General features: G+C 31.9%; 1 protein-coding gene across 1 annotated transcript; it reads left to right on the plus strand.

Moving 5' to 3' along the window:
- Nucleotides 1-3,437: 3,437 nt before the first annotated feature.
- LOC131672998 (uncharacterized) lies at nt 3,438-13,538 on the plus strand. The gene is made up of 9 exons (XM_058950623.1): nt 3,438-3,471; nt 3,572-3,655; nt 5,972-6,088; nt 8,477-8,668; nt 8,747-8,776; nt 8,850-8,972; nt 9,517-11,373; nt 11,521-11,736; nt 13,396-13,538. The coding sequence occupies exons 1-9, from the start codon at nt 3,438-3,440 to the stop codon at nt 13,536-13,538; spliced, it is 2,796 nt and encodes a 931-aa protein (XP_058806606.1).
- The last annotated feature ends 4,331 nt before the right edge of the window (nt 13,539-17,869 follow it).

Genomic DNA, 17,869 nt, shown 5'->3' on the forward strand with positions numbered 1-17,869 from the left:
TCAAGTTTACTTGTACATTTTATATTATTATTACATCGCCATTAATATTATTTTCACTCATTAACATTATGCGATCAATTTCATCAATATTCTCCTCATTATTTCGATCAATTTCATACTTGTTCAACATCAAGGAATTCTTTACACCTTGTTCTTCACTTTCAAATATTCTACTGTTTTCATCAATTATTACATTTCCATTAATCATATCTAATTTGTTAATCCTAATTAGATAAATAAATGTTTCCCTTTACATAAATAATTAATAATTTGGATAAAAGTCGAATGAGACGCTTTTAAATGCTACCTGAACAATTGAAGGCAACTAAATATTGAGGGCATTCTTCTAATCTTTTTAAATACTCATGAGTTGACCATTTATTCAAGAATTTAGTGGCAAAGGGAAGGATTCGAAATCTCATAGCGAAACTGGATCCATTCCCGAGCAGACACGGGTAGTTCTTACGCTTGAGTAATTACGAGCAAGTAGTTAGTAGTTTAAATTATTTTTGAGGTTGAAGCCAGAGTTTCCTCTTTACATGAGTTGAGCAAAGATTTCGTATAAAGATAGGTAGTGCGTAACATAAAACTCTTCTATACTTTTATTTACATATCGCGTACACAACAGGTACGAGCTCTTCTATCTATAATACTTTGTTCACCATCATACATAATGTATTTGTATGCGCGCTTTGCCGTTACAGTATAATTTAATTAGTTACCTAAATTGAAGGTAGGGTCTCTCTTACAATTTCGAAAAGAATTATCTCAATGTAAAAACCTAAAGTTAATGGTTAGAATGTGAGTTTAGCACTGTGACATATACTTTTAACAAGAACATTTAAAAATCGGAAAAGCGAAACGTTTTACATTTTGCATAAGGTCCTCGTTCAAAACCTGATAAATGTATTGTTATTGCTAATTACGTGGAGTATGTCATTTTCTATGCGTACCGTAAAACAATGACCAAATTTTTGGTCTACTAATTGCAACATACTCTATTTTTTAATGTGATGATCCATCTTTTTAAGATAATGCTACTTGTTTTACTTGAACACTAAGCTTCAAACATTACAAGAACGTTCATCCGGAACCTATTTAAAAATAATTAGTCAGAGCAATTTTGTGAGAGGTTAAATCAAACAACACTTTATGTTTTCAAAATATTCAGTATTCAAGCAAATATCTGAAATTTAAGTCAAATGTTGTCTTTTTATGTTAATTTCCACTATCTCTTTTTGTAATGTATTTGAAACTAGTGCACGAGGTAGTTATTATTGCATTGTAATAACTTTTAAGCATTTTAATATGATTCTTGTCTCAATCTTCTCTATGAAAAATGAATGCATGTTCATCCCTTTTACTTTTTACTTGATTTCACTTTATCATAATTCTGTAACATCCATGCTACATATAATATTATATCTATTTCAATGAAAAGATTTCTTCAATAGTACAATATTTAACTAGTGCGGGAAAGTAGATTCTCGTCTCGTTTGACATTTACGCTCGAGCGTATCGATTATGGAAATACATGAGACGAGAATCTCTTTCCCGCCCATGTTAGGTACAGTATTTTTCAATACAACATGTGAAAAGCTCGATTTTGCGCGCTCTTGGCTGATGGCGTGTTAAAAAATAAAATTGTCAGAAATTTTGAATTTCAAATCTCATCGTTATGGAAATATTACCATTGTCGAAAGTTTACTTTTATTTTAATTTATAATGCAATAATAAGTTATTTTTGCGGTTGAATCAAATTGAGAATGTTATTTTAAAACATGTCAATAACATGAAACAGTTTTAAAATCCATAATTTTTTTATTATTTTAGTATTGATGCTTCACAAGAATCACCGTATCTGGGAAGATTAATAAATCATCACATCGTCGGTAACTTATTGGTAAAAAAAGTAATAGTAGACGATAAACCTCATCTTATTTTCATTGCTTCAAGAAATATAAAACCAGGAGAAGAACTCACATATGATTATAATGAGACACGAAAATCTGTACTCCGTCACAACGATTGGCTTTCTCGAACAAAGAGTAAGTGTATAAGTTTTTTTATTAATTCTACATTCTCTTTGTACCAGTTTTAAAAAAAAATATCTATAGCGAGCTCTATATCACTATTTGACATTGTAGTAAGATGTTAGGGGGAATTTTGCCATTCGATCTAATGTTGATGATGATCCCCGCCTTTAATACGAGCGCAAAACTGTCAACCTCCAAGTCGCGGGTCGGGTTGCAAAATGCAACAATATGTCGTTGATGTCTTCTCTTTCTCGTAAATAATTACCGATGATATCCGGTGGTAGCTCAATCAGTGACCTCTCTCCTCAGGTAGGGATCGGTGGAAGACGCGAAATCGTTGATTGACGACAAATTGCGCTTCGTACGACACTTTAGACTACCGCCTACGAAATTTTAAAAGCGAATTCAAATTTGACCAGGAAAGTGAAAGCTGATGTGGTGGTAATAAAAGAGTACGGTGTGATTCAAACAATAAGGGATTTATTTCTCCAAAAGAAAAAAATACAATAAATAGATATCCGAGAGACTGATGCACGCTTGATTTAAATAACGCTAATAAAACCGGGTTGCAGAGAGATGGGAAAAAAATTCGGCGCAAACTACTAAACGCACGCAACAAAACAAAATCGCAAATCGCAAAGAAAATTATCGGCACTTACTTCTAACTAAGGTAATCAGTCGAGACTATGCCGCGAAACCAGTCTTTTCCAGGTGCGATTGTTGCTACTTCTGTGTGCTGCTACTAATCGTTACTGTAAAATTAGCTACTATTGTTGACTACCAGCTGACGTAATCGAACTCCAAAGAAACCTGTCAAAATTTATGTAAGCGCCCGGCTCGCACAGTAGCTCAATCAAACTAAATCGGCGCGCGAGATGATTGGCTCAGCCCCGGATGCACTCTCTCCCTCTTGATACTAAGCCAGCAGCTTATGCAGCCTAGCTTATGCTACCGAATTTTAACTTCCAGCGAATTTAATTTGCTCGTTGCAACTTTTATTATCATTCATACACAAGTGAACCTATAGATGAGGTAGCATCATAATATATGTTGCTAATTAGCTAATATATGGGCGTTTGATAGATTACCGTCATATATTAAATAGAGAAAAGCGAAAATCAGACTGAATAATACACAATTATAATATTTTTATACTTTATTCTAAAAATAGTTATAATAGTAATATGCTAATCAATTATTCGAATAAGTTTAATAAAGTAATATTCGTAAATATTCTGAAAGATATTATAGCATTATATTTATTTTATTTTAGAAAAAGAAAACACCCGTCTTGATATTGAAAAAAAGAAAAATTACTTGGAGGAAAATGATTTATCATTCGTCACAAATACCACCTCTAGCCCTTCCATTACAAACAGTTTTGATATACCATACCAAGCAATGATTCCTGATAATGTACCATCGGTGTTTAGACGTAAGCTATAATTCTCATTATAAATCAGAAACTAGCTTTTTTTTAATTATATCTTGAATAGCGTACTGTTTAATGGTTAAAAATAATAATATTATTACAGAAATGGATGAAAGTTCACTTGAATTAGAAAACTGTTCCCTAAATGGTCCTATAACAGCGTTAAATTCAACAGTTATGGAAGGTGGTAAGATCATATTTCATTTAATTTTTATTAAAAAATTGTTATAACTTCGCTATACAGGGTTTTATTTTATTTAGTGTTGGTGAATTCAGCGTTGTGTTATTGTCGTTTTATTACTTACTTGGATAACATATATGTTCAATTCGTTAATTACTGTTTTTTGTAGCCTGATAAGGGAGACAATTTAATAAAGTCTTCGAAACGTTGCAACAATAAATTGAAAGTTTTTCACCCGTAGTGAATGCTCTGAAATTTCTTATTAAATTGATTTACATATTGTTCGAGTATTAGAATTTCAATAAAGAGCGGAAAAGTTTACGTTTAAAATAATATATTGGGAGTTTTTTTCTGACCTCGACAAGGTTGATTGAAAGTCAATGCTCAAAAACCGTGCGGTAACTGTTCATCTTAGTTTTCTGACAGTCTAAACGTTTTGAAGGTACATTTATGAGAAAGATCGATTTGAAATATGACAATGACCTTATAAATGATGATATTGAAGTCACTTTCAAGATTATTGAAATAAGAGTTGTTTCTTGAATCGGAACATTTAATTTTGTGAATTTAGGGTTTGAGTATTTAGAAATTATAAGCTTGAGGCAGTAAGCTTTGAACTAGAAAAATGAGATCTTCAAATGTATTTGAATGTTGATTTGAAGATCAAAGTCATTGATACATATTAACGCTTTATATTTTCTTTATTTTTTAGAGCCGATGTTAAAATAATACATTCCGATTCAAGAAATAACTCTTATTTCAGTGACCTTGAAAATAATCTAAAGAATAGAATTTATAAGGTCATTGTCACATTTCAAATTGATCTTTCGTATAAATGTAGTTTTAAAACGTTGATATTATCAGAAAACTCAGATGAACAGCTACCGCACGTTTTTTGAGCATTGTCTTATAATCGACTTTGTCGAGGTCAGAAAAAAACTCCAATATATTATTTTGCCTATTACTTTTCCACTCTTTCCATATCCGATGTAGAAAGTGTAGCTTCTTATTAAAAAAACAATTGACCTTGAGAAAACCTTAAAGGTTGAGCTCAAGGTAATTTTTAAGATCATCATTAGATGTCTACCCTTAAACCTAACAGCTTTGGTCTAAAATTTATTTTCTAGAAAAGTCAAATCTAGAATTTATTCTCGTGGACTGAATAAAATAAAATACCCTGTGTCAGATACTTTTGAAATCTAATTTTAACGTTTATTATTGAATGAACTATACAGAGTGTCCAAACAATACCCAAACAATTGTCCAGACAAAGTCATTGTCACCAAGAATTCATTGGTGACCTTAAATATATCCTTGAGCATGACCTCCAAGGTTCTTTCAAGGTTAGCTTTGTCCTTTCAAATGGAACCCTATTTTTGACAACGGTATTCGAAAGAGCGGGAAATTTTACGTCCAGAAATGTGTTCGGATCATAAGTCATCGATAAACCAATAACTCGATAACCTAATAACTTTGACCCTCTGTCGGTTGAGTATAGTCTTGTATAGTTTCAGACCTTTGCTGGAAATAATGAAGTTGACCTGAGTACATTTTTGAACGTAAAATTTTCCTCTCTTTCGAATGCCATTACAGATCATACTCAAGGTCACATTTAACGTCACCAATGGATTCCCGGTAAAAAGTTGCTTCAAGTATAACCTTGATCATTTTGGAAAGTTACTTTGTCTGGACAATTTTTTGAGTATTTTGTTACTTTTTGGAGACCCTGTATAATAAAAGTTATGAATTTGTATTCATTTTTTTAATAGAACGTCTTGAACATTCTGAAACGTAGCTGCGTTCCATTTCGTTTCCTTATTCTTAAAGGAAAGTGGGCATGTAGGAACATATGCATTTTCGATTGGGTTTACGGATACAAAGTGGAACATAGCCCATGGTAACTTTCACTTCAAACTTACAATTAAATTTAATCGTTCACATGGAAACGTCTGTTCTTATCTATTGAAAATTAGAATGTTTTTTATTTTCTGCTCAAATACTGTGAAATAGTTGTTATTACCATTATTTTAGTGAAAAAATTTAATCTTATATTTTATTATTAAAATGAATTGTATACAATTTTTTATTGTTAGAATTGTAATAGTATATTTTTCAGTAAATAATGTTTATGAAATTATACCATAAACGTTATCAGAATTGTTCTTATAATCTTTGATTTATTATAAATCTAATATTATTAAGCTAGAAAATATGATTTAAATAGTATAACATTTGTTGAGAAATGAAAATGTTAATCCATTCTTTTAGTATTTTCAATATATTGAGCAATTAATAACCAAATATTCTTGGATCCAATTACAGCTCTACTATTTCATGATTATTGCTCAAAGGTTCTGCCTTCAGAAACTGATGCTCCAGATAAGGAAAATATGAATGTTATGGTTAAGTCAACCAATCAGGAGACACCATCAAGAAAGTGTAAGCGCAAAAGTTTATAATATTATTCATATAGATTAAGAACTTATTTCCAAACATTTAAAATAAATATTGATTTATATGGTGTTAGTAAGTTTTAATAAAAAAATCTCTCTAAAATAAGTAAAATAGGTTTTAAAGCATGAAAATTTCTAAAAAAATAGAATATCAATCATCTTGCAAACATGAACAGCGTATTCTTCCCATGGGCAGACTTGTTCTCGACTTAATTGGTTAAACCATTAATTAATATTATCAAGAAAACTAGATGAGTTACTTATACTTCTTTACACAAGGGTTACAAATATTTTCGTATACAATACGAGTTCTGAGCTGATTTGTAACTCATTTTTGTATTTCTTGAAAATCGATATCATTTCTTCTTTCTTTGTTAGAATTAAAGATCTTTTTTAATAATTTTCTTAGGGATAAACCAAGGTACGTTAGCGAGGATCTCGAGGGTCTCAAATTGGAATCGATACTAGTCTGAAAATTGATCGGTACACAAGAAGTTTATTTTCAAGAATAAGTTGAGATTTTCTCGAATCAATTAATACATTTTTCTAAGTTTAAGATTTAGCTGTTTTTGTTGTCTTAATAATCCCTTTAATTTAGAATACGATGCATTCCTCGATATTCTGATTGGTTACTTTGAGCAATATTTTTACCGTCCATAAAGAGACCAGCGGAATGGTTTTTTTTAAATGTGATCGTTACGTTATTACATTTGTTCTCTCTCATTCGCTCTTATTTTTCAGTTTTTAGCCAAATTTGAATCTTAATGAAATATCTGTATAGTAAAGAAGGTTTCATTGCATTCTTCTTCTGTGGTCAACCGTGCTGAATTGTCTGCATATGTTCTTGTTGTGATATTTCACCTCACTTGAATATTGACTGTGTAGACTTGTATATAAAATGGGATACAGGCCACTTCCTTGTGGAATACCTTCCTTGATTGAGAATTTATTTGTAATGTAATCAACGACTTAAATTCTGAAGTTAATGTTAGTTACGTACGATTCTGATAGCAGTGCCTCCATGAGCTTCATTGCCAAGATTATCAGACTGATAACCAATATAATTTAAGTTTTTAAAATAATGCTTACTTCTAAAAAGAGGTTTTTATGATCACATCTATTTCTTTACGAGTGAGATAATTTTCAATTTCTAGTTTTCATTGACTCAATCCGTTAGCACTTGAAATAGCTATTTTGAATTTATCATTTATTTTGGTATTTTGTTAATCAGAGCTCTCAATAGAATCAACATCGTCTCCATTTCATCCATGAGATTTTCAATCATTATTTCTAGCTTATTGTCACGATTTACTTCATTTGGTACTAGTTGGTAAGCAGTACCGGTTATTAAATTTGAATAGAATCTGTTTGTTTATCTGCCGCACCTTGAGCGTATATAAAATTAGAATTTACTGCTTAGCTTGTTAATTCTATTACTAGCTACGATTTACATCGCTCCCTGACTGTCGCTCGGTAGTGTGCATTGTTTATTTGACACTTGATTGGATTTATATTCTTTCTACAGTATTGAATAGCTTGTTTATCTTTAATATTTTTAAGTTGTTGTTGCGAATAACCAGTTGCATTGTGAAAAGTGGCGTTGGGCATTTATAATATTCTATGAATATTAGTATGATAAGTATAGCTATTATTACCTATACTATTAAGTAATTCTTAGAAAGGTCTGATATTTTCCACTTTCTCTACATAAATCGATGGAGATTTGAATGTCTAAACTATGTCCTCTTCATTTTGACATCTTTCTCTTTCTTTAATCTCTCAACAGTTCAAATTGGTAGACAGTTACAGTTGGTGTGGCGTCTGTACGTAAAACGTTTGGGCTTTTGATTACTATTTATGAACTATGCCTCAGCCGTTTACCACCTACCTCTTACCAGCTTTTTTTTCATTTTTTGATGGCATGAGATCCATTTGTATGTCATTTCGGCTTGGATTTTAATTTCACTTCTGAATTTGCTTGTGCTTAGTTACACATAAATACTGAATGAAAGATGATACGATTAGCGCGACAACTACTACCAATATTAACTTGTGTATCACTTTCAATTTCTGTATTAGTTTCTCGTACTTAGGCATATATAACTACGTCCACTCAGTATGAAATTTTACTAAAGGTTCATTATTTAATAATTAATGATATTTCTTTGTAATTAAAAATCAAACCCGCCAAGATAATGTTTAAAGCTTGACTTTTTCTAGTGACTAATATTTTAATGGTAATAGAGAAAAATCATATCAATTCCTGCTATACATGCATCATTTTTAAAAAAATTTTATTTTTTGACATTTGACACTTTACTTAAATACAAATAGTCATATGATTATATAAAAAATTTTAATAATTTCCATTTAGATGACGGCATAACAAACAAAATTAAGAAGAGGTTGTATACTTCAAATAGTTTAGTATCATTAGAAGAAAATACTTGCAATGTTGGAAACGATGCTGTAAATTCTGAAAAAAATAATGATTCACCAGAAGAAGCAATCAAAAACCGGCCATTTAAGCGAAGAAAAATTGAGAGTGATGACGAAGATGGCGATGGTAATAAATACAATCCATAAGTATTTTATGATTTATTTTCGCTTCTAGATAATTATAATTCGACATTCATTTTTTTAGATCCAAGAGATAGATCATACGAGCCTTCAGGTATTATCAATTAATTGTTTTCAAATGACACGTTATTACTGTATATATATATATATATCTTTTTATTCATTAGAACATGATGAAAGTGACATGGAAGATTATGAAGAAAACGATGACAATAACATAGAGAACGTCGTACCAAATTCAAAGTCACAATCGCCACTAGATTCAGCTTGTAAATCATCCACTCGAAAAGGTAATTGAAAGATTTTTTTGTTTATGTTTCTCAACTTCATTAGAAATATCTGAATTATAAAATAAGTCATTAGTTGAACAATAGATCAACATATTATGAAAACTGACATTAGTAAAAAAAGCGAATAAATTCTTAGTCTACATATGTAGGGTATCCAAAAAATATGGATACTCCCAGAAACTTTCCAAGTCAAATATTTTTCTCAACAGTAAATTCTTTTTCTAACTTTTTACGAGAAATCCATTGGTTTCTTTAAATTTGACCTTCCACGTGACCTCCGAGTTTATTTCAAAGTTAAATTTCATTTTTAAAGAGATATCTATTTCTTGACAACAGTAGTCGAAAGAACGGGAATCACCTTAACATTTTTTAAAAAATATTTCATTTGGTATATTTTTGGGGAATTTACTTAACTTATAATTTCATTTATAATATTCAATTCAGTGTTCTCATAATCCATTCATCATTTACATTGTTAGTATCACTATAAATTTCCATTGTTATAATATCTATTATTATTATTAAACAATCATATAATTTTTAGTGATAGATTTAAATTTATCTAAAATCTTGAAGCGACGAAGCCTAACAAACAAATCTAAAGAATTGAATGAAATTAAAAAAAGTTCAGGGACTTATACATGTCCCTTCTGCCATAAGAATTTTGTTAAATTGCCACCACATCTTGAGGCCATGCATTCTGATGAACCCGAAGTAAAAGAATTTATCGGTATGAAACCAAAGTCACTTGAACGTTTTTGGTTATTGAAAATGTTACTAAACAGAGGACGCGATTATCGAAACGAAATCTCTGATAATTTAGAGGTTTGTAGAATTCCTTTGGCAGGTAAAAGACAGCCTAAAAAAGTGATTGAAGATAACGCGAAACTGCAAGAGCAAAATAAAAATGGAGATGAAAATAAAGTTATAGTAAATAACACGGCAAATGAAAAAGAAGTCGTTAAAAAAGAAGTTAAGCCGAGTGATTATGCAAAATGCCCCAATTGTCACGGCTCATATATTCGTAAAAGATTAGCTACACATGTTAAAAAGTGTATTAATCAAGACAAACTCAAAGGAAATGTTAATTTGAAAACTTATATTAAAGGATCGAATCTGAAAATTCATGTTTGTGCTACCGAAGAGACTGCCAAATTGATGTGTGCTTTGAGATCAGATTCTATAGGAGATGTACTTTTGAAAGACCGTTTAATCATCTTATATGTAAATATGCGTTTAAAAAAGTACGAAAATGCTATTAGGAAACGTTCCATGTTAACACAAATACGACAAGAGGCTCGATTAATTGGACGTATGACAGAAGAGTTACTTCTTTTATGTGACGATATTCAGGAGTTAGGAGACGCATTTACCTTAAATACTTCAGCAAAATATGAAGCAGCAATAGAGGCAGTAGCAGGCAAAGCAACTACTGGTATCTACCAGCACCCTTCAAATGCAACACAACTTGCCAGTTTTACTGATGATTTAATAAAATTACAATTAGATTATTTGAACGAACAACTTGAATTAAACGAAAGTAATCTAGAAATCGTAAGAAGTCTTGAAAAGAAAAAAAATAAATGCATTTCATTTCAAAATAGATTTGAAGTAGATATAAGAAGTTCCTTAACGAAAAAAGCTTCACAGTCTACAGTGAGGCATGTAGCTGACAAAGAAGTGTTAGAAACTAGTTCGGAAGATGTAACAAGGTTTTATACGTATGCTCTAAAGATGAGAAAAGAAGCTCGGGAGTCTTTAGAAAAGGACGGCTTTACGAAAAAAGCTTGGGAACAGCTTGGCGAAAGCCAGCTATTAATTTCGCTCATTTTTAATCGCAAGCGTGTCGGCGACATGGCGTATTTTGAAACACGCTACTATAACAAAAAAAAAAGTATTGTAGAAACCATGCCAGAAGTTTATAATAAACTAGATAATGAAAGTCAGTTATTGGGCAAAACATATAAGCACGTATATACACTAGCAAAGCGATCTCGTATAGTTTCACTACTACTTTCATCAGAAGATGAAGAGTGCTACGAATTATTTTACTCATTTAGAAATATTGCTGGAGTTCCTAAAGAAAATCCGTATGTTTTCGGTTTACCTAGTTCAAATTTAGTTGAGGAGTTTAAAGTTCCCGAACCCTGTGGAATAATACGCAGATATTCTGAGCAATGCGGAGCAGAGCATCCGGAAAGTCTTCGAGGAACTGCGATGCGTAAACACATAGCAACGTTATGTGCTTTATTAAATTTATCAGAACGCGATTACGAAGAACTAGCTAATTTCTTGGGTCACCGCTTAGACATCCATAAGCAGGTATACCGACAGCCACAGATCGTTCACGTCGTTACTCAAATTTCCAAATTATTGGAAATGGGTATGACAGAAAACGAAGGTAACTAATTCTTGATGACACTAAATTTACTATCGAAGATTGATAACTTACATTGTTGCTTTTGTTTTACTTTTGAAGCATCTTTTGTTTCATTTTACGAGAAATCATATAAATAAAATATAAAAACTTTATATATTAAATTTTCAGATGCAACCAATAGTTTAAAAATATCTGCAAAATCACAGTTAGATTTGACTACCGACAAAGAAGTTGAACAAATAATAAAAAACATTGAGAAAACTAAAATCAATTCAGTAACAAAAGTTACTTGTGATAATTCTTCCACGTTAGATTCTGCACTTGAAATATCATTACCAGTTGTCCGTCAGTCTTCAAAATCTTCAGGATCTGGTAAAACTAAACGTAAGACCGTCATACTTTTTAAATATTTATATTCCATATAAATTAGTTAATGTACGACTTTGTATTCTTGTATTAGTTTGGAATCTAAATATATTACTCATTGTTAATTTCCCTAACGGAAGTAAATTTTGCAATCTATTATTTTGTTAATGATAAGAAAGATTTTTTATCATATGAATCATCTGATTCTACTAAAATTTTTGAATTTATTAAGATACTATTAAATCTTCTTAAGTGAAGGGATTTTATTAACAGTGTTTCATTGTACTATTTCAGAATTAAGTAAACGTAGGTGGCAAAAGGAAGAACTTGAAATCATACAAAATTATTTTAGAAATGAAATAATAGATAGCAAATTGAAGATATGTGGCTCGAAAATTTCAAAAATGCTCCGCGAAAATCAGCAAATATTTTTCAACCGAGATGTTGCTTCAACGCGAACATGTATCCATTCGTTAAGAAAACAGATATCTACAGAAGAATGTGTAAACAATAATTCAAGTTCAAAGAGAAACATGGTACCATCTAAAATTTATGAAACGTTTGAGCACCACATAAAAAAAAAAACTATACCTACCGAAAAAGACTGTCTGAAAGCAATGGAGTCGTCCTTTTACAGAGATTATTCAGTTCGACGTATTCAAAAATGTGTGAAAGAGGCACATAAAATGTCCTCTACTGACTAATATTACTATTTTTATTTTATAATATTTATTTTATTATTGATTTTGTTTATATAGTTTAAGTTGACATATAACAGATTGTATTCAACTGAGAGAATCAAAACATAATGTAAAACTCTATAACATTTATTTTATGTACATTAAAAATGTACTTTTTCGCTTTTTCAAAGATTTTAACTAATCATATAACATAAATTATTATTTATTATTCTAATTGAAAAGATCTAAAAATGTGTAAGAAACACACTTGTAAAATCCTCATACTGACTGAGGCGATAATTTGTACGTTAATTATTTACGTTTAAAATGTACTTTTATTTAGTTTTTCAAAGAGATATGTGAAATATGATTATCACGCAGATGTTATTAGACTTTAAATTTTCTACGTTTTTATGATATAATAAATATTAACACATTCTTATAACGCAAATTGTGTTTCTCTATTTGTGAGTATTTATAAATAAACTAAAACAAGATTGTCTCTTTCTCTCTTCCTCAACTTACATAATCCTCCGCGGCGCAGAAGTACTCCTTACAAGAACATACAGAAATACAATAATTATAAAAAATATATTTATGCAATGAAAGCTAAAGACATATAACGAGGATCATTCCCGTTCGTTATAACACGTGAAATATAAATAAAAATATAAACTTCTTAACCATTTATTCCTCGGTTAATTGAATATATGTAATCTCCACGACCAAATATACTTAAAAATACAAGAAAAGTCAATTTCAATAAGTACCTTTGAATCGATCTGTAATTATACTACAATAGTATATATATATGTCACTCATTTTATAAACTAACACGAAAATTATAGAAGTTATTTTTCTACCACTACCAAAAAACAGATATCAATAGATGTCTTGAATTATCATTAATTTTCAACTAATCATTTACATTTTATTGCGTGATCCGATATCTATTTCTTATAAACTTCTCGAAGTCAATATGCCATTGTTCTTACAGCCTCCCATCAGAGCGGTATAACCTCATCGGTAACACTCATACAGAAGAAACTAAAACTGAAGAGAAGTTCAGAAAAAGAACTACTAGCAAAAGATCTTGTTGTCTTATGCTCCATATTGCTGGACACAAGTCAAAATATTTGAACAACGCTTATGCCTTGCTATTCACCACAATACTTATACAACTTTAGGCTCATTTGATCGCGTTTGATACATGTATTTTCGAGTTAACGAACATCACGCTTTTCCATAACACTCATACTTTATTAATTCTACGAAAATAGCTTCAGCACAATAAAGGTAAATAATAAAAACGGCACTTGACAATGTGTCGTAGGAAACGACTCTAGCCAGATATATATTTAAAAAACTAGTATAGCTTGAAAATAGGGAATGGAAAATTTCATATTCAATATGAGAGTCTCGCTGAAGTTAACTAAGCACTCTGCCAAATTCGAAGCGTGTTGAAGAAATGGCGTTTGGATCCGATTCGTCTGAAACGACTCTAACCCCGATATATATTTCCGTAAATTATACCAGTTCAGGTTAGAATAAGGAAAAACTTACAGTCTATCATATATCTAGAACTCACCGATGTTCAGCTAGCTATAGCTAAAGGTAAAAATTGTCTGTCATTCACAAATCATAGTCGGTATTATTGTGGATATTTTGAGTATTTGTACGGGTCAGCAATGTAAGCTGTACGGAGTAAGTCGCCTGAAACGACTCTGGCTATACATATATTGTTTATTTCTTACATAACTTTAGTTTTAAAATAGCGGGTAATTTTTCCAGTTACAAATGTTTGAAAAGATAAAGTTCAGTGAGATATGGTTATCGGTACATTATATCTGTGACGATTATGGAATATCTCCTGGTTAATGGTCAAGAAATTGAGTGTTTGTACATGTAAGGATGGGAAACCACTTTTTTGCGTAGTCAGCAACGCGTTTTTGATGGCGTATGTTCTCTCCAACTACTAATGAAAATTATGATCGATAAGAAAACCCACCATATTAATAGCTGTATATAGAATCAATACAAAACACGCCATGTTGGTACGAATGGAAATCACTTCTTGCAAACACGAGAGTCTCGCTGAAGTTAATTAAGCACTCTGCCAAATTCGAAGCGTGTTGAAGAAATGGCGTTTGAATCCGATTCGTCTGAAACGACTCTAACCCCGATATATATTTCCGTAAATTATACCAGTTCAGGTTAGAATAAGAAAAAACTTCCAGTCTATCATATATCTAGAACTCACCGATGTTCAGCTAGCTATAGCTAAAGGTAAAAATTGTCTGTCATTCACAAATCATAGTCCGTATCATTGTGGATATTTTGAGTATTTGTACGGGTCAGCAATGTAAGCTGTACGGAGTAAGTCGCCTGAAACGGCTCTGGCTAGACATATAATGTTTATTTCTTACATAACTTTAGTTTTAAAATAGCGGGTAATTTTTCCAGTTACAAATGTTTGAAAAGATAAAGTTCAGTGAGATATGGTTATCGGTACATTATATCTGTGACGATTATGGAATATCTCCTGGTTAATGGTCAAGAAATTGAGTGTTTGTACATGTAAGGATGGGAAACCACTTTTTTGCGTAGTCAGCAACGCGTTTTTGATGGCGTATGTTCTCTCCAACTACTAATGAAAATTATGATCGATAAGAAAACCCACCATATTAATAGCTGTATATAGAATCAATACAAAACACGCCATGTTGGTGCGAATGGAAATCACTTCTTGCAAACACGAGAGTCTCGCTGAAGTTAATTAAGCACTCTGCCAAATTCGAAGCGTGTTGAAGAAATGGCGTTTGAATCCGATTCGTCTGAAATGACTCTAACCCCGATATAAATTTCCGTAAATTATACCAGTTCAGGTTAGAATAAGAAAAAACTTCCAGTCTATCATATATCTAGAACTCACCGATGTTCAGCTAGCTATAGCTAAAGGTAAAAATTGTCTGTCATTCACAAATCATAGTCCGTATCATTGTGGATATTTTGAGTATTTGTACGGGTCAGCAATGTAAGCTGTACGGAGTAAGTCGCCTGAAACGACTCTGGCTATACATATATTGTTTATTTCTTACATAACTTTAGTTTTAAAATAGCGGGTAATTTTTCCAGTTACAAATGTTTGAAAAGATAAAGTTCAGTGAGATATGGTTATCGGTACATTATATCTGTGACGATTATGGAATATCTCCTGGTTAATGGTCAAGAAATTGAGTGTTTGTACATGTAAGGATGGGAAACCACTTTTTTGCGTAGTCAGCAACGCGTTTTTGATGGCGTATGTTCTCTCCAACTACTAATGAAAATTATGATCGATAAGAAAACCCACCATATTAATAGCTGTATATAGAATCAATACAAAACACGCCATGTTGGTACGAATGGAAATCACTTCTTGCAAACACGAGAGTCTCGCTGAAGTTAATTAAGCACTCTGCCAAATTCGAAGCGTGTTGAAGAAATGGCGTTTGAATCCGATTCGTCTGAAACGACTCTAACCCCGATATATATTTCCGTAAATTATACCAGTTCAGGTTAGAATAAGAAAAAACTTCCAGTCTATCATATATCTAGAACTCACCGATGTTCAGCTAGCTATAGCTAAAGGTAAAAATTGTCTGTCATTCACAAATCATAGTCCGTATCATTGTGGATATTTTGAGTATTTGTACGGGTCAGCAATGTAAGCTGTACGGAGTAAGTCGCCTGAAACGGCTCTGGCTAGACATATAATGTTTATTTCTTACATAACTTTAGTTTTAAAATAGCGGGTAATTTTTCCAGTTACAAATGTTTGAAAAGATAAAGTTCAGTGAGATATGGTTATCGGTACATTATATCTGTGACGATTATGGAATATCTCCTGGTTAATGGTCAAGAAATTGAGTGTTTGTACATGTAAGGATGGGAAACCACTTTTTTGCGTAGTCAGCAACGCGTTTTTGATGGCGTATGTTCTCTCCAACTACTAATGAAAATTATGATCGATAAGAAAACCCACCATATTAATAGCTGTATATAGAATCAATACAAAACACGCCATGTTGGTGCGAATGGAAATCACTTCTTGCAAACACGAGAGTCTCGCTGAAGTTAATTAAGCACTCTGCCAAATTCGAAGCGTGTTGAAGAAATGGCGTTTGAATCCGATTCGTCTGAAATGACTCTAACCCCGATATAAATTTCCGTAAATTATACCAGTTCAGGTTAGAATAAGAAAAAACTTCCAGTCTATCATATATCTAGAACTCACCGATGTTCAGCTAGCTATAGCTAAAGGTAAAAATTGTCTGTCATTCACAAATCATAGTCCGTATCATTGTGGATATTTTGAGTATTTGTACGGGTCAGCAATGTAAGCTGTACGGAGTAAGTCGCCTGAAACGACTCTGGCTATACATATATTGTTTATTTCTTACATAACTTTAGTTTTAAAATAGCGGGTAATTTTTCCAGTTACAAATGTTTGAAAAGATAAAGTTCAGTGAGATATGGTTATCGGTACATTATATCTGTGACGATTATGGAATATCTCCTGGTTAATGGTCAAGAAATTGAGTGTTTGTACATGTAAGGATGGGAAACCACTTTTTTGCGTAGTCAGCAACGCGTTTTTGATGGCGTATGTTCTCTCCAACTACTAATGAAAATTATGATCGATAAGAAAACCCACCATATTAATAGCTGTATATAGAATCAATACAAAACACGCCATGTTGGTACGAATGGAAATCACTTCTTGCAAACACGAGAGTCTCGCTGAAGTTAATTAAGCACTCTGCCAAATTCGAAGCGTGTTGAAGAAATGGCGTTTGAATCCGATTCGTCTGAAATGACTCTAACCCCGATATAAATTTCCGTAAATTATACCAGTTCAGGTTAGAATAAGAAAAAACTTCCAGTCTATCATATATCTAGAACTCACCGATGTTCAGCTAGCTATAGCTAAAGGTAAAAATTGTCTGTCATTCACAAATCATAGTCCGTATCATTGTGGATATTTTGAGTATTTGTACGGGTCAGCAATGTAAGCTGTACGGAGTAAGTCGCCTGAAACGGCTCTGGCTAGACATATAATGTTTATTTCTTACATAACTTTAGTTTTAAAATAGCGGGTAATTTTTCCAGTTACAAATGTTTGAAAAGATAAAGTTCAGTGAGATATGGTTATCGGTACATTATATCTGTGACGATTATGGAATATCTCCTGGTTAATGGTCAAGAAATTGAGTGTTTGTACATGTAAGGATGGGAAACCACTTTTTTGCGTAGTCAGCAACGCGTTTTTGATGGCGTATGTTCTCTCCAACTACTAATGAAAATTATGATCGATAAGAAAACCCACCATATTAATAGCTGTATATAGAATCAATACAAAACACGCCATGTTGGTGCGAATGGAAATCACTTCTTGCAAACACGAAAGTCTCGCTGAAGTTAATTAAGCA

This window comes from Phymastichus coffea, unplaced genomic scaffold (genome assembly GCF_024137745.1).
Source record: "Phymastichus coffea isolate CEN01 unplaced genomic scaffold, Cenicafe_Pcof_1.1 PCOF00012, whole genome shotgun sequence".
NCBI lineage: Eukaryota > Metazoa > Arthropoda > Insecta > Hymenoptera > Eulophidae > Phymastichus > Phymastichus coffea.

Excerpts from the sequence above, each read along its gene's own strand:
- LOC131672998 (XM_058950623.1), top strand. The coding sequence starts at position 3,438 with ATGATTCCTGATAATGTACCATCGGTGTTTAGAC. Across the intron at positions 3,472-3,571 it reads TGTACCATCGGTGTTTAGAC|AAATGGATGAAAGTTCACTT; the intron begins GTAAGCTATAAT and ends ATATTATTACAG. Across the intron at positions 6,089-8,476 it reads GGAGACACCATCAAGAAAGT|ATGACGGCATAACAAACAAA; the intron begins GTAAGCGCAAAA and ends ATTTCCATTTAG.